Below are 26958 nucleotides of genomic sequence, written 5' to 3'. Positions count from 1 at the left end.
TAGAGATTGCAAGATGGAATGATTCCATTCAGATTCCTCTTAGAAATATGTTGCTGTAAAGATAAAATAAGACTTGGATGTTTTTAATGGACATTGTTTCCAGCTTCTGCAGAAGTAAGTTGTGATGCTATTTGGGAGAAGGACCTCAATTCACACATTTGCTACCAGTTCAACCTGCTTTCATCTCTCTCTTGGAGTGAGGCACATTCTTCATGCCAGATGCAAGGATGTGCACTATTAAGTATTACAGATGAAACTGAAGAAAATTTCATAAAGGGTAAGTAGGTGGATGATGCACATTGATATTGATACAATAAAAAGGCTGTTGTTAACTGTTTTCACATGTACAAAAATATATGCTGAAAAAAGTTCTTAAAAAATATTTTTATTTCCTTAATATGGCCCAAAACTCCCAACGAAAATTTTTCCATGAACGCTGAGTGATTCCATTTGACATCCAATGATGTCTTTTTTATTTTCTCTCCCTTGGAAAAGAGAATTTGAAGCCACAGCAAGGGACCCAGGAAAGTTGCAATGCTAACAAGTAGATCAGGAAGATTTCTAAATTTAAGGGCTAGTTTTTCTCTTCTGGAGATTTTAGCCATTCCATTTTCATTAATAAATCATTAAGCATTTTATTAATTGAACAAGATCTTACCTATCACTCACCATGTGCAGGTACATCATAGGCCTTCTGGTGGGTACCAAAAAAAACTCTTGAAATTTAACGGGAAAAGCAAAAGCACATGTATGTTAACTAACAGTATAGATAATAATATGTTAAAAGAATTGTGCTGATAAACTAAGACTTATGTTTCATCACCTAAACTCTCCTCTTACTTCTCCTTTATACATTAAATGTGTTTGTATGTGTGTACATACACCTCTTTAAAAACTTGTGGAAACATTAGAAAATATCACAAAATTAGTCATTTTTATTAATAGTTTTTGATGCCAATTTTTGTCCAATTTTATTGCATATATAGTACATGTTTATTTTAGAATAATTTTTAAGATTCAGGTATATAGAAAGAAAAACCAATGAAAAAGTTCCTATAGTTCTATAATCCAGAGATAACTGTGTTTCTCTGCAAAAATATATGAATGCATGTGTACATATATAGTATATATAAAAAATGATATTATATAAAAATGTGGCAGCAGCCAGGCGCGGTGGCTCACACCTGTAAACCCAGCACTTTGGGAGGCCAACGCAGGTGGATCAATGGAGGCCAGGAGTTTAAGACTAGCCTGAACAACATGGTGAAACTCCCTCTCTACTAAAAATACAAAAATTAGTCAGACGTGGTGGCACACACCCATAGTCTCAGCTACTCAGGAGGCTGAGGCAGGAGAATCACTTGAACCTGGGAGGCGGAGGATGCAGTGAGCTGAGATTGCACCATTGCACTCCAGCCTGGGCAACAGAATGAGACTCCATATCAAAACACATAAACAAAAAATTAAATAAAAACATGGCAGCTATCGCATAGTGGTTAGGAGCAGGGAGCCACCTGCCTAGGTTTAAATCCTGCCTCTACTACTTGAGTACCGCGGTTGCTCAAGCAGCTGATTTAACCACCCTATGCCTCAATTTCCCCCTACCAAGTGGAAATAATAATAATGCAAATCCTTGGTGTGGATTACATATTTTAATGTAGGGGAAATTGAGAAAAGTGCCTGGCACACATAATAAACACTCAGTGTGTGTTAACCATTTAACAATAACTGTGTACACAATTCAGTAATCTAGTTATTTTGTTTACCTGCATATAATGAACATTGGCCTGGATCTATAAATATAGATCTACATTATAATTTTCAATTGTTACAAAGTAGTACAGGTTCGTGGTAATATATTGATCGAATCTCCTTTTATTAGAGATACTGATAAAACTATTTGTTCTGTTATTTATTTATTTGTTGATATTATAAAACATCCCTGCACATATCTTTGTGCATACATCCCCCTTTATTTCTCTATAAGTTTGAAGAAGAGGGTTCACTGGATGGAAAAGTAAGCACATTTTCAAGCTTTTGAAAGTCATTAACGTCTTCCAGAAGGATTGTAAGCAACAAATGAACAATGCGTGCCCACCCTTTCCCCATAGCTATGCAGAAGTCAGAAATTATTATTGAATTTTATTTGAGTAAGTCATAGTGCAGGAAAACATCAATTTTCAAAATCATTATAAGCCTGGAATGGTTTTTATGTAAAAGTTTGCACACCATTTATGAATTACAATTATCTATCTTAACTGCCAGGATTTCTCATGAGACAGTCTGGACTTATTCATCAAATTTGAATCACAATTTTAAAAATAAGACATGTCAGGAACTTTGATTTAACTACCTCAGTTCTATAATTAGTCTTTGGGAAATGTTTGGAAAAACAGAAGTCTATTCATAAAGGCAGAAACCTGTTCCAACCAAGGTATTTTTTAATGATGAAAATAGTCTAATGTTTCTTGCTAATTCTGGTGAACATATACTATGGTATAAGGAATTATCTAAGCTGTCATGAATGCCAAGAAATATCCAAAGGAATTTAAATTCAAGCTTCTTATTACAGTATTGTGAACCAGCTTAGTCCTAAAGGTAAATAGATGGGTTTTTTGTGCCTTCAGACACAGATTATAAATTGCACAATGATTTTTTATGTTTATTATTAAAATGATTGCACAATTGGCATTCAAAACAATTCTAAGATTAAAATAATTAATGTTTTAATATTTTAACTTGATTTTAAAATATCACTTGGCACTTGTCTGGATGTAAAATGTGAAAATTTCTCCCTGCCTTGTCAATCCATTTCACTTCTTATCATCATAAGACCTGTTAAATGATTTAATCAAATGGTGATATTGAAAGGAATAATCAAATGGACATTAAAAAGAGATTCCATGTGAATGCCACAGAAATTTGGAAGGGCGAAACCCATGTATAGCATGCTATTTCTGTTTATTGATTTCTGGGAGTCTCAAAATTATAAAGCACCTTTTTCTCTTTTTTAAATGGGTTAGGCTCTTTGAGTTTTTCACAATTGTATTGAAATGTCTCATCACTGAGGATGCTGCAGCCTTGTTATATGACTACAATAACCTTCACAACCTGGGCAATCATACAATCTATCATCCAAACTGAGACTCTTTTGAGAGTAAAAGGGACTGTGATTAATAATTATTCTGGAACTAGCAGCATGAACCATGAGTTTTCCAGGAAAACTGGGGCATACGGTCACCCTGTTTATAACCCGTATCCATCAGGGTCTTGATCTCAGGCAGGACCCCTGTATCTGACTAAAAATAAATTGGGCTCTGAAGCGGGTGAATCGTAAGAGAACAATGCTCTCCTTTGTAGATTAGATGAGTAAATGGCAACATTTCAAAGTTTCACAAAATTGCCACTTTGATTAAGTTTCTGACACTGGGTTTTGGTCCCCCCCCCAAAAATTTTACTGCACAAGTAGTACCTATTTGTTCTGGAATAATGTTTAAAATGTAGGTGCACAAAAAGAAAAACTGAAGAAAAATTTCCGTAATTCTATAACTTTGATAACTATGTTTTTCTGCACATCAATGCATGTTTTTATTCATAGTATCCATAACAAAAATGGTATTGCATTAAACTGCAAGTTGTGGTGGACTGGTTAAGAGCAGGGACCACAGAGCTAGCCTGCCATAAAATCTCCCACCTCAAGCTATGTAAGCAGCTTCCAGTTTGCACTGCACACAGCCTTAGGTCCCGACCTGATAGGGATCCCCTGAGACACTCTGGTCCCTCTTCTTGAGCAGACAACTCCTGGTGGCTCTCACACTGTACAGCCCTCGCTGATCTACTTATTTTAGCACACTTTTTTTTTTTTTTGAGACAGAGTTTTTTGCTCTTGTTGTCCAGACTGGAGTGCCATGGCGCGATCTCGGCTCCCAGGTAGCTGGGATTACAGGCATAGGCCACCACGCCCGGCTAATTGTTTTTGTCTTTTTAGTAGAGATGGGGTTTCTCCATGTTGGCCAGGCTGGTCTTGAACTCCCGAGTTCAGGTGATCCGCCCGCCTCGGCCTCCCAAAGTGCTGGGATTACAGGCATGAGCCACCGCGCCTGGCCTTCAGCGCACCTTTTTAGCTTTGAAGACGTGCCTCTGTTTACTTTCTGGGAGCGACCCTACACACCTGCTCCTCCACCCTATGAAACCTTTAAGTTCATGAGCTCACTCAAGTAAGACGGCCTCAAGCGTGCAACCTTGCATCCTTGTCTAGATTGACAGCCACTGAAAGGCAACATTTCTAGGTACTTGCATGAAGCATTCACAGCTGAAAAACAGCAGTCAGTGAGCTGCTCTGTTCCTCAAGATGGTGGGAACCAGCTTTATCACTCAGAAGCACCACGTGCATTCTGTGCACCTTTCCTGTCCTTGACTGGGATTAATTTCTGACTCCATGATTCAGGAACAGGAGAGCAAGAAAGACATGTAATACTGGATTTTTTTTTTTTTTTGAAGCTCCATAATTTTCATTTCAGAGCACGTGAGCAGTAAAGCAGTGGAGGTGTGGATCGGTCTCAATCAGCTGGATGAACACGCTGGCTGGCAGTGGTCTGATGGAACGCCGCTCAACTACCTGAACTGGAGCCCAGGTATCCGAGGTGTTTTCCTTGCCTTCATCATGTGGCACCATCCTGCAGCCTTACACAGCACCATTTCCCATGCACATAGGGCATGCTTTTGTGAGAGTAACTTATAAACATCTTTTAGCCTGAGTGAATTCCTTTAAGGCAAGCTTTTCCAAACAAAAAAATAGAGACCAAGGAGATAAGCTTTTTAGCCAAAGTTGCAGGAAGGTTTGAGTGCAAGCCAAGATTTCAGTCTGCAGTTTTAAAAATAGCAACAAATTCCAAAATATCTCTCTACTTTAAAATAATAAAATTGGGTCTTTTGGAATCTTTGGGAAATCATTTAATTGACATGCCTGCAAAATCATAGATAACATCTTATAGGATATAACATCTTATAGTATCTACTATATATGACAAATAGAAGGGCTGTCCCCTTGATGCCAAAACTACATTTCAATATATATTAAACTAAATGCGTTTGCTTCTAACATTAAACACACTCATTGTATTTTCAGAGGTAAATTTTGAGCCATTTGTTGAATATCACTGTGGAACATTTAGTTTGTTTATGCCAAGTGCCTGGAGGAGTCGGGATTGTGAGTCCACCTTGCCATACATATGTAAAAAATATCTAAACCACATTGATCATGAAATAGTTGGTAAGTGTTTTTAAGTTGTTAGATGTTGTTTACTTGTCCTCTCAGTATATGTAAATTCCTCTATTTTTTGCTAATAGTTCATAATGTAAACTTAGCTAAAGCTAGTTGATCTTTACATAAAAAAAAATTTACGTCAAAGGGACTATGAATTTGTTAACAAATGCATTTAGGTTTTTACTAAAAACTGAAATAAAATGAGCATAACAAACATTTTCTTCCTGTCTTTTACAAAAATTGTACTATTAGTTATTCTGGATCCAAAAAATAAGATATGTTTATTTTTCTATTCTAGTGTTGAGTTTTAGTTATTGTTCCCCTAAAAATTAAACATAATTTAGAAAACAATTTTATAGAATTATTTGCTTCATTGATTTTCTGCCACACTCTGAATCTCTTATTAGTAATACCATCTCCTCCCTGAAATCACATGCAGAACTTTTAGATGGAGTTGATACTTAAATAATACCTAATTACAATCTAGTACCAGAAGTCCAATTATTTCTGTTTTTAAAGTCTATGACCTCTATAAGGTCTATAGTTTCTGTGAGAATTAATGTCTTAAATCAGAAAGTAGAGATAAAAGTATAACCATTTTTTAAAGAATCATTACAAAAATAATCAGAAAAAAACTCTAGATTTAAAATAAGCTGAATTATCATTTTTAAATATTGTCCCTTACAATTTGGTTTTAACTTTCATTTTCCTTTAAATAGCTAAGCCTAGGAGTTTTATAGAATATGAGGTGCAACCTGGGGAAAGAAGCATCATCGTGCAGTTTTTTTTCCATTGTTTCAGGAGTTTGCTGAAATTACTACCACCTGTTACTGTCCTTTTCCCTCCCTCTCTTCATTCTTTCATGTTCCTTTCTCCATTCCTTCTCTCTTCATTTTTTCTTTCTTTATTATGCCATCTTGCATTCCCTGCTGCCACCCCTCTTTTATTCTGTTATATTTATCCTTCTGATCTGCTAGTTGAGATCAGAAGACCAGAAATGGGAGTAGTTAAGTTAGCTTGTTTGGATTATTTGCTGTTGCTTCAAGTTCAAGAAATTCTTCTGCAGATTGATTGAGTCCACTGGCTTCAACCTTTGTGCTTCCCCTGCTTCAATCAGAGAAGATCATCTTTAAAATTCCACGTGTTATTGTTTTTGTCTTTGTTTTTGTCTTGCTATTGTCACCCAGGCTGCAGTGCAATGGTACAATCTTGGCTCACTGCAACCTCCACCTCCCAGGTTCAAGCGATTCTCATGCCTCAGCCTCCTGAGTAGTTAGAATTACAGGCACCCACCACCATGCCCAGCTAATATTTGTATTTTTAGTAGAGTTGGGGTTTCACCACGTTGGCCAGGCTGGTCTTGAACACCTGACCTCAGGTGATCCGCCCACCTGGGCCTCCCAAAGTGCTGGATTGCAGGCATGAGCCACCACGCCCAGCTTAAAATTCCATGTTTAAAAATGATTCTGTGAGTGTTTTTTTAGGCTGAAAACCTCTGGAGTCAATAATATATAAAGTTCTAACATTCTTTGGCCATGATTCTAATTTGCTGTCGGAGTCCTAGAAACAATTTTAAAAGAAAGTTTTGCTTCCCAAATAGCAGTGAAATCATATTTAGTTTAACTAAATTAGTTCTTAATGGAGGCACCTAGTTGTGGTTAATAAAATAAGGTAAAAATGCCATCATCAGACTGGGGGCAAACTCCTGAGAAAGGAAAGTCAAAATGCAGCTATATGCATCACCACTGGCCTCCAATGTCCAAAGCATCATGGCACTGAGTTCCTGTAAGTCCCACTCAGAGTCCCTATCAGTCCAGAGCAATGCCACAGACACTCAGACTTATCTTCAAAGTGAAACCTATTTGTCATCCCCATTTTAGAGGAAGTCATCAGAGTTTTAGGCTCTTTTCAGCTGGGGATAAATATCTACCTTACTCATACACTATGTATAAAATCCTTGGAATACTTTAAATAGTTTTCCATAATGCTTCTAAATGTAAAAAGGTTTCAAAAATGAACAGCTCTGTTAAATTTTATACCTAGCCCCAACACTCTGCTTTCATTGTATGTCCTTTGTTAAGACTCTTTACTTCTTTGGTTTTGTTGTTGTTTGTTTGCTTTACTTTTTTACTATTTTTTAGCACAAAAGTTGCTGTGTGTATTTAAAGTATACAACATGATGTCATAGGATACATATATATAGTACAATGGTTATTATAGTGAAACAAATTAACACATCCATCATCTCACTTAGTTACTCATTTCCCCCAATGTGACAAGAGCAACTATATTCTCCTCATTTAGCAAAAATCCTGAATACACCACATTAACTATAAACCTCATGCTGTACAGTAGACTTTCAGACTTGTCCTTCCTCCATATCTACTATTTGTATCCTTTATCCTACCCCTGCTCATTTTCCCTCATTGACCCCTAGTAACCTTTTATCCATTCAACTATTCTGTGTTTGGATTAGATAATTTAATCAATTTGCATTCAAAGTAATTATTCATAGGTAAGGACTTACTACTGCCATTTTGTTCATCGTTTTCTGGTTGTTTTATAGATTTATTTTCTTCCTCTCTTATTGTTTACTTTTGTGATTTGGTGTGTGTACCAAATTTTAATTCCTTTCTCTTTATCAGTTATCTGCTATAGTTTTGTTTTGTTGTTTGTTTTGTGGTTTTTTTGTTTGCTTTGTGGTTATCATATGGCTTACATAAAACATCTTATAATGGACTATTTTACACTACTAACAGCTTAACTTTAGTTGCATACAATCACTCTAGATTTTTACCCTACCCACAATGGTTAAAATTTTTATTGTACAAGTTACATCTTTTAATATTGTGTATTTCTTAATTTATTGTAGCTATAGTTATGTTTTACCATTTTGGTTATTTATTTATTTCCTTATTTATTTATGTTTTAGAGACAGGGTCTTGTTCTGTTACCCAGGCTGGAATATGGTGGCATGATCATAGCTCGACCTCCTGGGTTCAAGTAATCCTCTTACCTCAGCTCCCAAAGTGCTGGGATTACAGCCATGAGCCACTGTGCCCAACCTATTTTTGACAATTTTGACTTTAATCTTCAAACTAGAGATATAAATCATTTACAGACCACCATTACAGTATTTGAGTATTCTGAACCTGACTATATATTTACCTCTAAGGAAGAAGGGGTACTCTGGAGGTTTGGCTCCAGGGAACAGAGCAGGGCTGTAATTTTGGAACCAGAACCAGTGTGGCACAGTGGCAACTCAAGCTCTAGGGGATGAAGCATCAGGCATTGGTGACTCCAGACCCTGAAATGGTAGGACACAGCAGTATCTCAGGCTCTGTGAGATCAGGTTCCGTAGCAGCAAGGACCCAGGAATGGTAGCATGTAGCTGTGGCTTGTTTCCTAGGGGACAAGGAGCAGCAAAATGATGACTCCACTCCCTGGGAAGGTAGCGTGCCTCAGCAGCTCAGGCTTTGTGGGACTAGTCCAGTTCCAGGAAAGCAGGGTGCTATAGCTGTTTGGCGTGGAGGGCAGGATGTCCCAGCCCTGCCAATGCTGTTTCCCTTGGATGCACGGTAACACATCAGCTAAGCCCCAGGAAGCACAGCTGCTCAGCTCAGCCAAGGCATCCATTCTCCCCTGATGGGGCTGATTCAGCTTAGGTGCTGGTGGTTATGATTGCTTTGGGCAGCTAAAGCACTGTTTCCCCTGGATTTGGGAGCCACTTCAGGTACCAGGCATGTGACTGTTCTGGGCAGCCAGGGTAGGGATTCCTTGGGAGGCAGGGCACCACTTCAGCACACACACTAGGAACATGACTGCTCTGGGCAGCCAAGGCACCATGTTTTTGGAGGCAGGGTAATGAGCCAGATCAGCCTCTGAGGGGCACAGTACAGCAACAACCAGAAAGGGTAGATGGAGCAGCTCGTGGCAGCTTGGCCATACCAGGTAGAGTGAGGGCCCCACAGTAGTTTGGCATGGGAATGGTGGGCCACGAGATAAAAGTAGTGCAGTGGTTACAAAGCCTCAAGGATGGAAGGGTGCTGTGACTACTTACCACTGGAGCAGAACATGACATTCTAGCAGAGGTTCCTTTTTCAAGATGGTGCAGTGTAGTAGCCCCATAGGCCACAGAGAGACAGGGTTACAGCGTCAGAACTTTCTCTGGGGCAAGCATAGTCTTGTAGACTCCAAGCATCCCCTTCAACTGTGCTTAGTGCCTGTGAGGACTGCAGGCATCCCCAATCTGATGGAGTTGGAGGCTGCTGGGGTCTACTTGCTCACCCTTTCCTTACAGGGAGAAGTCCCTCCTTGCTCTAATCTACTTCCAGTGGGGGTTTGGGAGATGGTGGTGGGGGTGGCAAGGGTTTCTGTGCTCCATATTGTTTCTGCTACTCCCTTAATGTGCTCTAGCACCCTTCTTCAGCTGCCTTCGTGAAAATGTAGTCATTTATTCATGACTTTGGCTGTTCCTGTGACAGGGATGAGCTCCAGGTGCTACCAAAAGGGGTCTTGATCCAGATCCCAAGAAAGACTTGGAGCAAATCCCTAAAATGGAAAAAGCAAGTTTATTAGGAAAGTAAAGGAGTAATGAAAGGCTACTCCAAAGGCAGAGAGCAGCAGCTTGGGCTACTCAGCTGATTACACTTAGAGTTCTTTCTCGATTATATGCCAAACAGGGGTAGATTATTCGTGACTTTTTTGGGAAAGGGGCGTACAAGTCCCAGAACTGAGGGTTCCTCCCCATTTTAGAGCATAGAGGGTAACTTCCTAATGTTGCCATGGCTTGTAAACTGTCATGGCACTGGTGGGAGTGTCTTTTAGCATGCTAATACATTATAATTATTGTGTAATAAGCAGTGAAGATGACCAGAGGTCACTTTCCTCACCATCTTGGTTTTGATGAGTTTAGGTCGGTTTCTTTACTGCAGCTTGTTTTATCAGCAAGGTCTTTGTGACCTGTATTGTGCTTTCTATCTCATCCTATGACTTAGAATGCCTTACTTCCTGGGAATCCTGCTCAGTAGGTCTCAGTCTTATTTTAATCAGCCCCCAAACAAGATGGATTTGCTGTTGTTCAAAGGCCTCTGACAAAGGTGTCTCTGTCGGCCATCTTGCTGCCATCCCTCCTCTCCTTACTTCTTTGTACCTTCACTAGCTCATCTGGAAAATGAAAGACTGAGGTTCATTTGATCCTAGATCTAGATCTAGATCATAGATTAGGCCCTTCTCAACTCTGAAGATCTAGAATTCCATGATTTACGTCATTTTGTGTATTTCTGTTTTTCACATTTTTAAAGTAATCATGCTGATGGCAATTTACATAAACTGTAGTAAGTAATGTTAAAATAATTGTGGAAAATGACCTTGTTTTTTGTTGGTTTAAAAAGAAAAAGATGCTTGGAAATATTATGCGACCCACTGTGAGCCTGGCTGGAATCCTTACAATCGTAATTGCTACAAACTTCAGAAAGAAGAAAAGACCTGGCGTGAGGCTTTGCATTCTTGCCAGGCTGATAATAGTGCATTAATAGAGATAACCTCATTAGCGGAAGTGGAGTTTCTTGTAACCTTCCTTGGAGATGGTGAGTCCCAACTGCCTTTGGTTTAATAGGTATAAAATATAATGTAGTAACTACTTTTATTAGTAGAGTTGAAAAGAAATTTAAGCTATTTAAAAGTGGCTATTCATGGCACATATATTTAAAGTTTCTAAATGATATTCAGTAATTTAAATTTATTGAATTTTTACAAAATACATGTTCAGAACTTTGTAACATCTTCACATATGCCACATATATTAGATGATTTTTAACTTTTTTTAAAGTAGGAAAGTTTATTTCCTAAAACTTGGGATGAATAAGCTAAACCTGTAATTTAGCTTTATGGCCACTAGACAGCAGTAGTGTGCTGTTAGCATGTAATCCACATAATACAGGGAATCCCTAAGGCAAATAATTGGATTTAAACAATTTTTGCCAGTGAACATGGGTAATTTATTTGGTGAGGTGGTCAGACTGTACCCCATGTATAGGAGTTTCAGGATGCTGGCTTCCACCCAGCCTGAGTCCATCAAAGTGGATCTGCTCCTCACTGTGTCATGCATTTGACATAAACTTCTGCTGGAAAACCACTGAAATTACTGATTTCATTTTTCAGTTTTTAAAAATACAAAAGATTACCAGGATCTACTTTGATGACCTTTTCAATTGTTAGCTTTTAGTTGGAGTAAAAACATGCATCCTTCTCTGTTATTTTTCCGAATCCTTCACATTTGGGATTAAAAGAACCCTATGGGCTGCTTATCTCACCAAGGGCACTTACACATCTCTTTGAGTCACATAGGGTCCTTTCCTACCTAGGTTGCCAAGTTTTAACTACTTTTCCAGCAACCCCATTTCAATGCCTTTAAGAGGTTTCGCTCCTTTCTTCCTATGGCAGAAAAAATTAAAAGGAAAAAACATACTTTAAAAACCAGGTTTAAGAGGTGATTATTCCTTGCATGCATATATTGCAGTGGTGAAGTCTGGCCTTTCAGTGGCCCCATCATGCATTGTACTCAACAGGCAATTTTTTAACCCTCAATCTCACCCTACCACCTTTTGGAGTCTCCAGTGTTTATTATCCTACTCTGTATATCCATGTGTCTCCATTGTTTAGCTCCCACTTATAAGTGAGAGCATGTAGTTTTTGACATTCTGAGTTATTTCACTTAGCAGAATCGCAAGTGCCATACCTTTGTGCAAAAGATATGATTTCATTCTTTTTTTATGGCTAATATCCTATAGTGTGTTTGTGTGAGTGTGTATGTGTGTGTCCATATTTTATTATCCAACCCTCCTCTGATGGATACTTATATGATTCCATCTTTTCTATTGTGATTAATGCTGTGATAAACATATGTGTACAGGGAAAAAAATCATTATATCAAAAATTATTTTTTGATATAATGATTTTTATCCCTTTGAGTATATACCCAGTAGTGAGGTTGCTGGATTGAATGATAGTTCTATTTTTAGTTCTCTGAGTAATCTCCATACTGTTTTCCATAAAGGCTGTACTAATTTACACTCCTATCAATAGTGTATAGGTGTTCCTTTTTGTGCATCCTCAACAACATCTGTTGGGGAAAAAAAAAAAACACATATCTTTAAGCTAGGCCATCATTAAAAGTTTGTTTGTTTCATGCCCTTTTCATAATCCAGTGGGACTTCCTATTTTTCCTTTCTCTAGGCAGAAGCAAAACCAGACTTTTCAGATCTACCTAACATACATACATGGTTGTAGCAGAAACCAGAGCCCCAGGAAGCCAACTTGCTTAGGTTTTGTTGTTGCGTTGGCTTTAGCTCACACTCTGTCTCACTTACAAGGCCTATATCAAGCAGATCTGGATATTATGGGAGTGTGTTAGTCCATTTTCTGTTGCTTATAATAGAATACAAAGAAACCGAGTAATTTATAAAGAAAAGAAATTTATTTCCTATAGTTATCAAGGCTGGGAAGTTCAAGGTCAAAGGGCCACATCTGCAGAGGGTCTTCTTGTTGGAGGAGATTCTCTGCAGAGTCCCATGGTAGCACAGGGCATCCCATGGAGAGGGGACTGAGTGTGCTATCTCAGGTCTCTTTTCCTCGTCTTATAAATCCACCAGTACCATTCCCATGACAACCAGTTAATCCATTAACCCATTAATCCGTTCATCAGGGCAGGGCCTTCATGACCCACTCAACCCTGAAAGGCCCCCCTGTCAATACTGCCACACTGGGGATTAAGTTTCAACCGGAACTTTGAAGGGGAAAAACATTCAAACCATAGCAGGGAAGGGAAAACATTTAAACAGATATTTTATACTGAGACTTAAGCAAGCTTCATCACACAAAGAAATAAAGAAGAAATCACATGTGAAGTGGTCTACTTTGCTGATAACTCCAGGGTGTTATCGCCTTTGCAAATAATAGGATCCCGTAAGTAATTTACATTTATCTCTTACAGAAACTGCATCAGAAACATGGATTGGTTTGAGCAGCAATAAAATTCCAGTTTCCTTTGAATGGTCTAATGACTCTTCAGTCATCTTTACTAATTGGCACACACTTGAACCCAAAATTTTTCCAAATAGAAGCCAGCTGTGTGTCTCAGCAGAGCAGTCTGTAAGTCGATTCATTTGTTCAGTGTTCACTTTGCTGATCTTGTACTGAAGGCCACCTGTGCTGGAGCCTTGGGTTGTGACAGAGACCAAGACAGGCACAGTCCCGGCTCCTTATAGGCCTTCCATATTAGGGAGTAAACAAGTACACGCAGAAAAAAAAACCATGGCAATTATAGTTGTAATGATTGCGCCAAGGAAATATGTGACATGATAGTGAAAAGTCTGGGTTAAGGCAGGACAGGACAGTCAGAAAGCATTTCTGAAAAGATGACATTTAAGCTTGGACTTCAAAAAACCTCTTAAAGAGAAAGGAAGAGAATATTCTAAGCAGAACATGCATAGGGTAGCAAGTGCAAAGACCCAAAGGCAGACCAAGACTTGTCTTGCTGAATGATCAAAAAGGAGACCAGTGGTGAGGAGGTCATAAGAGATGGGCAGCAGAAATTCTAAAATGCCAGGTTTCTAGGCCATGGTATAGGAACCACTAAAGTGCTTCAGGGAAACAAAGGGCATGATCTGATTTACATTTCAAAATTCGCTGTGGCTGCTGCACAGAAAATGGTTAGGAGAGGGATAAAATGGAAGCAGAAAAGCCAGTTTGGGGGCTACTCTGGAGTTGAATTAGGGTAGTGACTGTGAAGAGAAATAGACAGATCCAAGTGTGCTTTGGAGAACAGGAGGTGTTGCTAAGTTAGATGTGGGGGCGAGAGAGAACTCAGCTTTTGGCTTGAGCAACCATGGCTTTGGTGGATAGTGGTGCCATTGACTGCCTTGATGAAGAAGAAGGGAAGAACTAAGGGATGGAAGATTACTCTGGAGAGGGATAGTGTTTAAGCTCTGTTATCTTATTCACATAAAGGGGTTTAAACAGTGTGTGCAACCTCTTTGAAAACTGTGGATCAGTGGCAAAAAAAAAATCTTGCTCTTTTCCTCGTGTGTGTGGAGTGGTCCCAGTGGCCTGAACATCACACTCATCCCTGTGTTCTAGTCTCTCATTTATCTAAAGCACCTGATTATACAGAATTAGTTTAATCCCAAGCCATTTGAACAGTTTATTATGTCTAAAACAGACTTAATCTCTTTGATCAAGATAGCTGCTGAATGCACTGGCTGAGTTTCAGGAGGTTGTTGGGACTTGGTAGATATCCTTATTCTTTCTAACCACCAGGATACTCTGTCAAGTTCCCCCAAGAGGCAGTTTATTAAATGTTACTGACGTGGCTTGACAAAGTAATTATGCCAGCCAAACAGGAGCATTTCTAAGCACTTAACTTTTGTGACATGTTTCATGGTTTCATCTTTTAATGCTGGCATAGACAAATTACAATTGTACAGCGCAGTAACAGTTATACAAGCTAAGGCGGTGTTTCTCAGCCCCATGTGAAGAAGGAGAAATAATACCTCTAAACGTTTGTCTGGGTCTAGCTCTGCTGAAATCCACCATAGTGTTTTGTTTGTTTGTTTCTGAGACAGAGTCTCACTGGCACCCAGGCTGGAGTGCAGTGGTGTGATCTCAGCCCACTGCAACCTCCACCTCCCGGGTTCAAGCAATTCTCATGTCTCAGCTTCCCAAGTAGCTGGGATTACAGGCCTGTACCACCATGCCTGGCTAATTTTTGTATTTTTAGCAGAGATGGGGTTTCATGTTGCCCGTGCTGGTCTCAGACTCCCAGACTCTACCTTCCTCAACCTCCCAAAGTGTTATGATTGCTGGTGTGAGCCACTGTGCCTGACCTACCACGATTTGTTCTACAGTATCTGTTGATTTATTGGTTCATTGGTTTTGATATAATTTAGGTGATCATTTCTTATTGGCAGGAATGGGGATTTTTTTTTTAAGAGATTGAGGATAGGTATTAATGGTATTGGATATGTCAGGATATGCTGTAAGTGTAATACTTTGTGGCCCCTGTTTTGGCAGCTCAGAAGCTCCTTAAATAGTAGATGTGTAAAAATTAACATTTATTGACATGGAGTAGAACTCAGTATGAATATCATTATTATAATGAACAAGTTACGGAATCACAGTTGACACAAATTTGAATATGAGAGCCTAGGAAACAATTCATTTGTTCTTCCATTCATCTAACAGTTCTTAACTGCAGTATGCCTGACGGTATCCTGTAACTGGATAGTTTGCTGGAAGACTCCATGGGGAGCAATGCAGGGCTCCTCTTACAGATGAAAGAGTCAGCCTTGGATGTTGTATTTTTCTGAGGGTCCTGGAAGGGCTCCACATTCTTCTAAAACTCTGGATGCATGAAATACCACCTGGAATTTAAATTGTGTAATTTTAGCCTAAGGTTCTGCTTTGTGGGAGGATAAAATTTTAATCTGTTAGCAGTTATTATATCATTATGAATGAAAGACCTGAAAGAAGCTTTAGATAGGATGAGAGAAAGACATGAAGGTATCTGCCTAGCATATAAAAAGGAAATGGGGTGGTGCTGTGAAGAATTCCTGATGAAAGGATCATTGAAGGTTGACATTAATTTCAGTTATGCCAGTATTACATAGGATGTTTCACGGCAGCTTGTAGGAATTTCCCCGGCATCACGTATATATGTGAAAGCAGCAAAGCATTTAATGTAACACTTAGAAGTGGTTGAAGAGGGGCATCAGCACTCTCACTTGGTCAAGAGGATGGCTTCATCCCAGTGGTTCCCACAGTGTGACCCCCAGACCAGCAGCATTAACATCACCTGAAAACTTGTTAGAAATGCCAATTCTCAGGCCCCACCACACCTATCGAATGAGACACTGGTCATGCGGCTAGTCATCTACATTTCAATTAGCCCTCCAGGTGCTTCTGGAATACACTCAAGATTGAGAATCATGGCTCCATCCCATCTTTTCATGGAAAAATTGAAAGCAGCTTAATGAAAAGCCAGGCTGACCTTGGTATCAATTCTAGCTCCAATCTTTACTGACTCTAGGACCATGTCAAATGCTAACTCTAACCTTTAAAATGGGAATAATAATCCTACCTCCCTGGAACGTTGAGATAATATATGAAAATCACCCTGCATGAAACCTAACTCATGGCAGCAATCAAGAAGCACCGGTTATTATTAGTTGCACCCTCTCTCCTGCCTACTCAGTTACAGATCACACATCTTGAAACTCGTGCTGGAGAGAGGGGCCTCCCATCCCTAGACAAAGTGTTAACTCTTTCCGTGACAAAGTGGGGTGCTGCCTGAAACATCATCCCATGTGGGAGCACATTATTAATCATATTTTTATTTCTAAGAATTGGTATTGCCCATCAGCATCAGCACAGAGTATATTCATTCTCTGGTAACATTTTTCTTCTTAGGAGGGACACTGGAAAGTCAAAAATTGTGAAGAAACGCTGCTTTATATTTGCAAGAAAGCAGGCCAGGTCCTCTCTGATGCTGAATCAGGATGTCAAGAGGTGAGTGCTGTTAACATTGCAATTTAGGCACAGGGACTTCATAGCTAGAATATCAATTCCACCATCAATTTAAAGTGAATTTATCCGTCTTTCTCCTATCTCTCTCCCTCTCTCTCTCTGTCTTTCTCTTTTTTTCTCTCTCCTCCCTTTCTTTTCTTTCCTCTTTTTTAGTCCTGACTGTCTTTTGATCTTCTACATAGCATTACTTTTCTTTTGAGATTAAAAATGTAAATGATCCTGATAAACCATCTGTACAGTGACTATCCTGTGATGTGTGATGCCCTCAAACTTGGTTTTCTTTCCTTCCCTTCCTTCCTTCCTTCCTTCCTTCCTTCCTTCCTTTCTCTTTCTTTCTTTCTTTCTTTCTTTCTTTCTTTCTTTCTTTCTTTCTTTCTTTCTTTCTTTCTTTCTTTCTTGTCTTGCTCCATCACCCAGGCTGGAGAGTGCAGTGGCACCATCCCAGCTCACTGCAACATCCACCTCCCAGGCTCTAGCAATTCTCATGCCTCAGCCTCCCAAGTAGCTGGGATTACAGGCATGCACCACTCTGCCCAGCTAATTTTTGTATTTTTAGTAGAGACAAGATTTTGCCATGTTGGCCAGACTGGTCTTGAACTCCTGACCTCAAGTTATCTGCCTGCTTGGGCCTCCCAAAGTACTGGGATTACAGGCTTGAGCCACTATGCCCAACCTATGGTTTTCCTAGCTTTCAAGTGAGATGTCAGAGAACAACTGTTTCTTTGCCTCAGAGTAAACTATGCTGTATCAGTCTCAACAGTTTTCCAGACCTGGTTTTTATGCAGCTCTGCTTTAATTATTTTCTCTTCTAATCCAATTATTTGTGTTACAATTGAACAATGACCCATCCCTCTAGAATCTTCATTTTATTCATTAATCAATGTATAAACATGTGAACTACTCGTCATACTCTAGCTGGATAATAGATGTGCCATAGCTGACATGCCACCATTTTAGCAAATGATTACAATTTCTGAATTAGTTATAGCTGATCTCTGATTAATCTCTGCCTCATCTGAAATATTGAAGACGAGGCAGGGGCAAGGGTAGGGGGATTTGTCTTACTGTGGCTTTTTGGGAAACAACGTGTTTTATTTTAGTTGAAAGGACAATTAACTTCTTACACTGCAGAAACAGAACTGATGTTCTATTCAAACTTTTGTTCACTGCTTCCCTTTTCCAGCCAGCATTACCAGTATTTAGTTTCTGAGTTCATAGCCAGTTCTCCAGCTTTGTGAGGAAATTTCCATTAATTTTATTATGCATCAGTCTATGAATATGGTTTTGAAAGTTTTCTGTTTTTTAGAAAGTTGCTTCAATGCAATTCTCTAAACAGCATGCACTGAAAAAATCATTTTGTAAATTCGATCTCGATAATTTCAAAGCAAAAAAAAAAAAAGTGATTTGTTTTTCCTTCTGAGTCACTTTTTTGGGGATTGGACAATATGAGCAATTCCTTCAGTTTTGTCACCACCATCCTTTCATTTAAAAATGAAATGGCACCTAGCATACAAAGAGTTAACTGATATAATCAATTATCCTTCCCACATTCATTGTGTGGACAAAGCCTTGAAGTAACAAGTCTGTTTTTCTAATTATTCTATGCTGCATCTTTTTTTCCCTCCCTTTTCTTGAGCCTGTTCGGTTATTGGATTTTTTAAATTTGTTTTGCTAGGCAGGCTATGATCTAAAAACTACTAATGAAGAAGAAATACATTGTCAGAAAAGTCAAGTTGCCAGCCTCCCTCTCTCTGTCCTTCCAAGTATAGGAGCAGTCTAATATCCCTGCTCATACCCTGGAGAGATTCATGAAGGAGCTGTATGGAGCTGTCAGTTACTCACAGAGAGAAGACTGGGAGTAGAAGTGAAAGGAAGTGAGTTCAGAGCAGGTCCTAGATGGCTGGATGTGGGAGCTCCTGTGCTTCACACCTCAGTTAATGATATGTTTGAACTAACATAGGTGATTTCTAAATTAAGATTTTCCTTAATTTACTGCAAGACCTAAATCTTTTCCAAGAAATTTATGAGAAATCATTTTATAAGTAATCAAAAGCTGGCAAATATTGGCATGGCATAAAATAAAAAGTGTTTTAAAACTGGTGAATAAATTAAAATAGATATAAATGATGTGATTTAGTAACATTGGGAAAAAAGAACTAAAATAGCTCAGTTTAAATATAGAAGACTAATGAATGTATGTCTTCTGTACTGTATGATTTCAGATGAGATTGGGCATGTTCAGAGTGGTATGGCCACAGACTGTACTACATGATTTCAAAGAATAGCGCCACCCTTCATTTTCCCAGGGCTAAGACATAGATCTACATGTTTGTCATTTTTGTCTGAGTGCCAAAGCTTACGTTCTTCCTCTCTAAAAGGCCAGCCAGTTAATTTAGGAATAATCTCCACCAAAGAGAAAAGGAAAAAACACAAATATTGGCCATTCTGTATTTGGAAGCATTATGCTCCAACCAAGACCATCCTGGACTGTGCCAGAATTGGGTTTCAGGCCCAGCTGATCCACTCGTTTGACTTTATCCAAGTCCCTAATCTCAATGAATCTCAGTGGGATAACATGAAATAATCAGTATGAAAGTTGAAAAAAATCTATAATATTATCTAGATACATCTATTCTCTTTGTTCATGTTCTCTTTGCCCTCTATTCAATTCTAAAATCTCTGTCTGTGTTGTCCTTCTCTGATTCTCAGAACAGCCCCATAAATACTATTATTATCCTCAAATTGTATAGATGAAAAAACTAAGATATTAAATAAGGTTGCACAGTAGTGGAGCCAGAATTCAAACCCATGCATTCTGACTCCAGAGCCAATACTTAATTTCTACCCTCCTGTCAGGGCCATTTATATGAAATTCTGTAAGCCAGAGAGAGAGACTTACACACGCACACACACACACACACACACACACACACACATACACACACACAGAGAGAGAGAGAGAGAGAGAGGAGAGAGAGAGAGAGAGATCTTGAATGACTGCCTTTTTATTTTCATTTGCTTTTAAGGTTTTATGTTTTAAGGTTTTAAGTTAATTTAAAAAATTTAGATTTTAAGATAATAAATAAATGTGGAAAAGGCTATAGTTAATGGCATTACCAGATAGAATAAATATAAAAATATCAAGACAAAAACTCAAGGAGTTTTAAATGAGTAAGAGAAGAAAGTTATGTAGGTGGTAAAAGAGTATGCAAGAAGATTTCTTGGTATTTAACTAAATCAGAATGTGCCCTTAATTTCCCTTTTATGTTTTTAAGGGATGGGAGAGACATGGTGGATTCTGTTATAAAATTGACACAGTCCTTCGAAGCTTTGACCAAGCTTCCAGTGGTTATTATTGTCCTCCTGCACTTGTAACCATTACAAACAGGTAAATTAAACATTTTTTTAAACAGAAACAAGACTGCTTTGATGTGAGGGCTCTTGGAATGATAAAATCTAGCTACAATCATAACTTGTCAAAATCTAAATCATGCTATACATCAAAGTATTAAATTATTTAAATGAGATTAATTTAAATTATACTATGTTATTCCAGAATTGATTTTGAGTAATAAATAATAAAATTTAAGGTGAATTTTACTTTCTGTAAAGATTTTTTAATTATCCAGCTTTTCTAATATATTCAGCTGTTTTTAGATTTTATCCACCTCCTGGGTTCAAGCAATTCTTCTGCCCCAGCTTCCCAAGTAGCTGGGATTACAGGCACCTGCCCCCACAACCTGCTAATTTTTGTATTTTAGTATAGATGGGGTTTCACTATGTTGGCCAGGCTGGTCTCAAACTCCTGACCTCAGGTGATCCACCTGCCTCAGCTTCGCAAATTGCAGGGATTACAGATATGAGCCACCATGCCCAGCTGAAACACATTATTTAACAAGTCTTTTTTAAATGTAATGTATGTGAGTTGTATGGGGTCTTTTTTAGCAGAAAAGAAACAATAAAATGTGGAGGATATTCAAATGCCTCACCAGCACTTTGTCTGTTTAATTTAGATTGAGACTTCTCTGTGCACATATATCTTCCTGATGCTGGCACAGAGACTGTGCCCTTTTTACAATCCATACAATCTGCAGCATGCTACTGATGCATAATATTTGTAGGGGATAAAAGTACCAACAGTGAAGACGATCTCATATCACTGTCAATGCCAGGAAGGCAGTGAGGGCTGGGACACCTGGGAGACCAACTCTTCCTGGGGAAGACAGAAGCAGGGTAGAACTCGAGTGGTGCCACAAGAAAGTACACCTGCAAAGCAAATCATTTAGTTATTCGCCTGGACCATTGCCTTTAAAAATATTCACTGAATATCAGCAAATAGGACAACTGGTTTTACCTAGAGATCCTTCCCAAGTAAGTCTAATTTGTAGAGGAATTCCTGTATGATTTCTCTGCTCGTCCCACATCAGAAGTCAACATCCAAAGCTGCCAGTATGTCCTTCCTCCTCTTACCCTCTTACTTCCTTGACTCCTTTCCCAGCTTTTATTCCAAGCAATGCACAAGAATACACAACACACACACACACACACACACACACACACACACTCACGAATGGATTGATAGCATTTGGCAAACTAAATCACCTGGCAAAAATTTTGCTTCAGGAGACCCTCTTGTCAGAATATAGCGATACCTTTAATGTATCTCAGCATTGTTTTTAGTTCTACCTTTCTCCTCCCAGCTTTAGCTAACAGGCAGAAGAAAGCCTTTATCAATTTATTAACTCACCCAAAAGGTTCCAAGAGGACCTTGGGTTGGAAGTCCCTCAATCAGTGAGTCAAAATTAAACTTTTCAGGAGCCTGACCAATGAAGCTGTATGCTCTTTTGTTCATTAAAATTTAATTATGTTTTTTACCAAAAAAATAAATAAATAAGTCTAATTGTTTCACCTGCTTTTTATATCTTAGTCTCTTTTCTTTTTTTGCTTAATGTTCATTGAGTGCCTGTTACATACCTGGCACTGTGTTAATTACTTTTCATATGTTATCTGGCCACATAAAAAATTAATAGCCAAGAGTTGATTAGAAAATTATTTATTGAATACCTATTTTATGAGAGGCCTTATACTAAACTCTGACATGCTATACACAAGAAATAAGAGGTATGGTATCATTGTCCAGTGGTTTCTGAAAACCAGCAGCTGAAGAGATAGAACACAGACCCAGGAAATAAGTAAAGAAGGTAGAATAACACAATAAATGGATAAGCTCACAGTGACATTACAGATAACCCACAGTGCCAAAGTGACCCAGGCTAAGGCAGAAATGTGTTAGAACAAATGCTTCATATTCTATGAGCCCTTTGGGGACCTCATACAAATGATAGAAAGTATCTGGGAAAAAATCTATTTTATTTTCCCCAAAACTGGATACAAGACTATGTTGTGAATACTTTAAATGTTTCCTCTGGTAAACTGTTTTCAGTAGCTGGCAACTGAATAGCCAGAAGCTGCTCCAACTCTAAAGCAGAATTGTGGCATTGGGAAGTTTGTTTTTATCCCAGTTTGGCCTCCTAGGCCTGTCATCAACCAAGCCCTGAGGGAGTACACGTGAGCAGGGATGTGGCATCTGTCCAAGTCAGTTAACATACACTAATGCTACCCCCAAAACATGTTTACATTCAAAGCAGTAACTCCCACACAGGACTCATGAGTTGAAGAGCCAGTGCTCTTGATTTTTAATCATTCAGACCCCATCAGGGAAGAAACAAGGAAGGATATACACTGTACTGCTTTTGGCTGACAGTACATGTTGGAATTTTCTCCAACAGTGCCTTTTGTCTGAGAAGGTTGGGCAGTAGACTGAAAGTCTCTCAGATCCAGCAGTGTCCACTAGCGGCCATGGTAATCATTTTCTTCCATTACTGATTTCCTGTTTGAGTTAAGACACTCCTGTCACTGTTCAGTACCCAAGCTTGTAGTTGCTAATTGATTTTCCACTCTTCTGCACAATGGAATGACAGGTTTGATGGGCTCAATTAGAACCACCTGCTACAAATTACTTATTTCTTTTGTGATCAGGAAACTGCTTCTGGTCTAGGACTTTGAACACTTTGCAGAATAGAGAAGGGAAGAAAAACAGGTCCTTATTGTTGAATAACAAATTTTTATTTGCTTGCTGACAGTTACAAAATTTTTTCAGGCCTGGCTACATTGCTTCCAGGCAAAGCATGAATGTAAAACTTGAGTTCCAAATTTATAACAGATAATTGGCTAAATCCATGTGTATCTAAATTTTGAATCAATCAGCCATGGAGTATTGGCACAAAATATTCCAAATGGCATTCAATTTTGTGAATTTTGCCAAAAGTGAGAAATTCTGCAATATCTCATTTTCTCCTAGGTTTCCTTTATTTTAATTTATTTTTGAGACAGGGTCTCACTCTGTTATCCAGGCTGGAGATTGATGCCTTCATGGCTTACTGCCACTTCAAACTCCTGGGCTCAAGTAATCCTCCTGCCTCAGCACCCCAAGTAGCTGGGACTATAGGCACGCACCACCATGACCGGCTAATATTTTTTTTAAATTTTTTTAGAGACAGATTCTTGCCTTGTTGCCATGGCTGGTCTTGAACTTCTGGGCTCAAACAGTCCTCCTGCCTCAGCCTCCCAAAAGGCTGAGATTATAAGTGTGAGCCACTGTGCCTCTCCTAAGCTTAAATGTGCAGTATTTTAAAGCATTTTTACAGCTCTGCCATTTTCCTGCAACTGTCATATCTCCCCAAAACACTTTTGCAGCTAACATTTTTTTTATTGTAGTAAAATATACATAGCACACACACAAAGATAAATTCACTGTGTTGGTCATTTTTAAGTGTGCAGTTCAGTGGCATTAACTGCATTCACGTTGTTGTTCACCTACTGCCATCATCTATCTCCAGATCTTTTTTCATCTTCCCAAACTGAAACTGCGTACCCATTAAACAATAGCTGCCTATTCTCCCCTCCTCCCAGACCCTGGCAGCTACTATTCTATTTTCTGTTTCTGTGAGTTTATGCTAGGTATCTCATATAAGTGGAATTATGTTTTTCTGTGTCTGCTTTATTTCACTTAGCATGTCCTCATGGTTCATTCATATTGTAGTCAGAATTCCCTTTCTGTTTAAGGCTAATTAATATTCCATTGTATGCATATACACATATTGTTTATCCATTCATTCATTAATGGCCATTTGGGTTGCTTCCACCACTGGGTTATTATGACTAATGCTGCTATGAACATGAATGTACAAATACCCTTTGAGTCCTCCTTTCAATTCTTTGGTGTATATGCCTGTAAGTGACATTGCTGGATCATATGATAATTTAATTTTTTATTTTTTGAGGAACTCCCATACTCTTTTGCATAATGACTGCACTATTTTCCATTCCCACTGGTAGTGCCTAAGGATTCCAGTTTCTCCACATCCTGGCCAATGCTTGCTATTTTCTGATTTGTTTTGTTTTGATCACAGTCTTCCTACTGGGTGTGCCGTGGTATTTCACTGTGCTTTTGAGCTGCAGTTCACTAGTGATTGGTGATGTTGAACATCTTTTCATGTGCTTATTGGCCATCTGTATATCTTCTCTGGAGAAATGTCTATTATTCAAGTCTTTTGTCCATTTTTAATTGGAATGTTTGTCTTTTCTGTTGTTTAGTTATAAGAATTCTTTATATATTCTGGATATTAATTCCTTATCTGATGTATGACTTACAAATACTTTCTCCCGTTTTGTGTCTTGCCTTTTCATTCTGTTGGTAGTGTCCTTTGATGCACAAAGTTTTTAACTTTTGGTGAAATCCAATTTTATTCATTTCTTATTTTGTTGCCTGTGCTTTTGGTGTTATATACAAGAAATCACTGCCAAACACAATGTTATGAAACTTTTTTCCTATGTTTCCCTTTAAGAGTTTCATAGTTTTAGCTCTTATGTTTAATAAGAGCTCTTATGTTTAATAAGGTCTTTAATCTACTTTAAGTTCATTTTTGTGTATAGTATAAGGTAAGGGCCTAACTTCATTCTGTTGCAAGTGGATATCTAGTTTTCCCAACACAGTTTATTGAGAAGACTGTCCTTTCTCCACTGAACAGTCTTGGCATCCTTGTTGAGAATCATTTTACATATATGCAAGCGTTTATTTCTGTTCTATTCCACTGGTCTATGTGTTAGTCTTTATGCTGGTACCACACTGGTTTTTGTTTTGTTTTGTATTTGAGACAGGGTCTCACTCTATCACTCAGGCTGGAGTACAGAATTACAATCACAGTTCACTGCAGCCTTGACCTCCTAGGCTCAAGCCATCCTCCCACCTCAACCTCCCTAGTAGCTGGGACTACAAGTATTCACCACCACCGCCCCCAGCAATTTTTCATTTTTATGTTTTGTAGCAGCAGGATCTCACTGTGTTACCGAGGCTGGTCTTGAACTCCTGGGCTCAAGCAAGCTACCTGCCTCTGCCTCCCAAAGTGCTGAGATTACAGGCATGAGCCAATATGCCCAGCCCACACTGTCTTGCTTACTATAGCTTTGTAGTAAGTTTGGAAATCAAAAAGGGTGAGACCTCAAACTTGCTTTTTTTTTTTCCCTTTTTCACAATTATATTGGCTATTCAGGGTTCTTTGAATTTCCATATAGATTTTAGAATGAACTTTTCTATTTCTGAAAAAATATCATTGGGATTTTGATAGGGATTGCATTGAATGTATAGATCACTTTGGGTAGTATGAGCGTCTTAACAATATCAAGTCTTCCAAGCCATAAACATGGGATTTATTTCCATTTCTTTGTGGCCTCTTTAATTTCATTCAGCAGCATTTTACAGTTTTCAGTGTACAACTCTTTCACCTTGTTGGTTTAGTTTATTCCTAAGTATTTGGAGGGCACTAATGTAAGTGGAGTTATTTTCTTAACTTCCTTCTCAGACTGTTCATTGTTAGTATATAGAGACACAGCTGATCTTTTTGCAACTTCTCTGAATTCATGTATTAGTTCTAACAGGTGTGGATTTTGTGTGTGTGTAGAAGGCAGCTAACTTTCTTTTAAAAAACAAATTGTAGTTATCCTTTTAAAAAATTATACAATAAATGCATTCTCATTGGTACAAATTTGAGTAAGCCAGAACATAGACTAAGAAGTGAAAGTGCCTCCACATTTTTCCCCTCCCAGCCAATCTACCTGCACCCTATATTTGCTCTTCCAGGTTTATTTCTTCTTCCTATATTATGTATATTTTCTAAGTGTATATTTCTTTTCTAATCTTTTACAAGAAACAATATCAAAAATGTAACACTTCTAGTTCTTGAGGAACACCACCAGAGACTTGTGACCAAAATGGTCACAATGTGTATCTACCACTTAAAAAGTACTGATACTCTATTTCCATTCTTTATTTAAAAGAAAAAGAAATTGATTATTTTTATATTAGTTCAGCAACAAAGTTGTTATTTGAAAATGGCATCAGAAATATTAACAATTGGCCAGGCACGGTGGCTCACGCATGTAATCCCAACTCTTTGGGAGGCTGAGGCGGGTGGATCACAAGGTCAGGAGATTGAGACCATCTTGACCAACATGCTGAAAACTTGGCCAACGTGCTAAAAAAAAAAAAAAAAAAAAAATTAAAAAAAGTATATTAGCCGGGAGTCTACTAACATGCAAAAAACTAGCCTGGCATGGTGGCAGGCACCTGTAATACCAGCTACTCAGGAGGCGGAGGCAGAGGAATTACTGGAACCTGGGAGGCGGAGGTTGCAGTGAGTAGAGATCACGCCACTGCACTCCAGCTTGGTGACAGAACAACACTCTGTCTCAAAAAAAAATTAGCAATTGTATCATTGGGAGAAATCCAATTGGCAGTTATTTAGTTCAAAACTGAGTCCTCCCTGAAGAGATCTCCCAAATTTCTCATGTTATATAAAGACTGCTACTATTTTTAAAATTGAAATAGCTCTAGGGAAGCTACTTCCAATGCATTACTTTTTTCAATCCCTTGTTTTAGATAATACAAATGCACAGTCATTTTTGTTGACTGCTAAATATTATGTTGATCAAAGACAAAAAAGTCTTTTCTTTTTAGCTACATGCATCACTTGCTCACCTGATGAAGAAAT

General features: G+C 38.5%; 1 protein-coding gene across 2 annotated transcripts in view; it reads left to right on the top strand.

Annotated features, from left to right (window-relative positions):
* The window catches only part of PLA2R1 (phospholipase A2 receptor 1), a 144810-nt gene that overhangs the window by 30194 nt on the left and 87658 nt on the right, over window positions 1-26958 (top strand). For both annotated transcript variants that reach the window (XR_005203317.1, XM_017547637.2), the window contains exons 4-10: window positions 104-277; window positions 4521-4634; window positions 5129-5272; window positions 10660-10854; window positions 13260-13417; window positions 16733-16831; window positions 20125-20237. Coding sequence is in view for 1 of the 2 variants with exons in the window: in XM_017547637.2 (XP_017403126.1) it covers window positions 104-277; window positions 4521-4634; window positions 5129-5272; window positions 10660-10854; window positions 13260-13417; window positions 16733-16831; window positions 20125-20237 (997 nt within the window). In the remaining variant the exon portion in view is untranslated. The remainder of the gene's footprint in view (window positions 1-103; window positions 278-4520; window positions 4635-5128; window positions 5273-10659; window positions 10855-13259; window positions 13418-16732; window positions 16832-20124; window positions 20238-26958) is intronic.

This window comes from Cebus imitator, unplaced genomic scaffold (genome assembly GCF_001604975.1).
Source record: "Cebus imitator isolate Cc_AM_T3 unplaced genomic scaffold, Cebus_imitator-1.0 Scaffold10, whole genome shotgun sequence".
Lineage (NCBI taxonomy): Eukaryota > Metazoa > Chordata > Mammalia > Primates > Cebidae > Cebus > Cebus imitator.
Note: the sequence above shows the minus strand (reverse complement) of the source record. Positions and strands in the feature narration are given on the sequence as shown.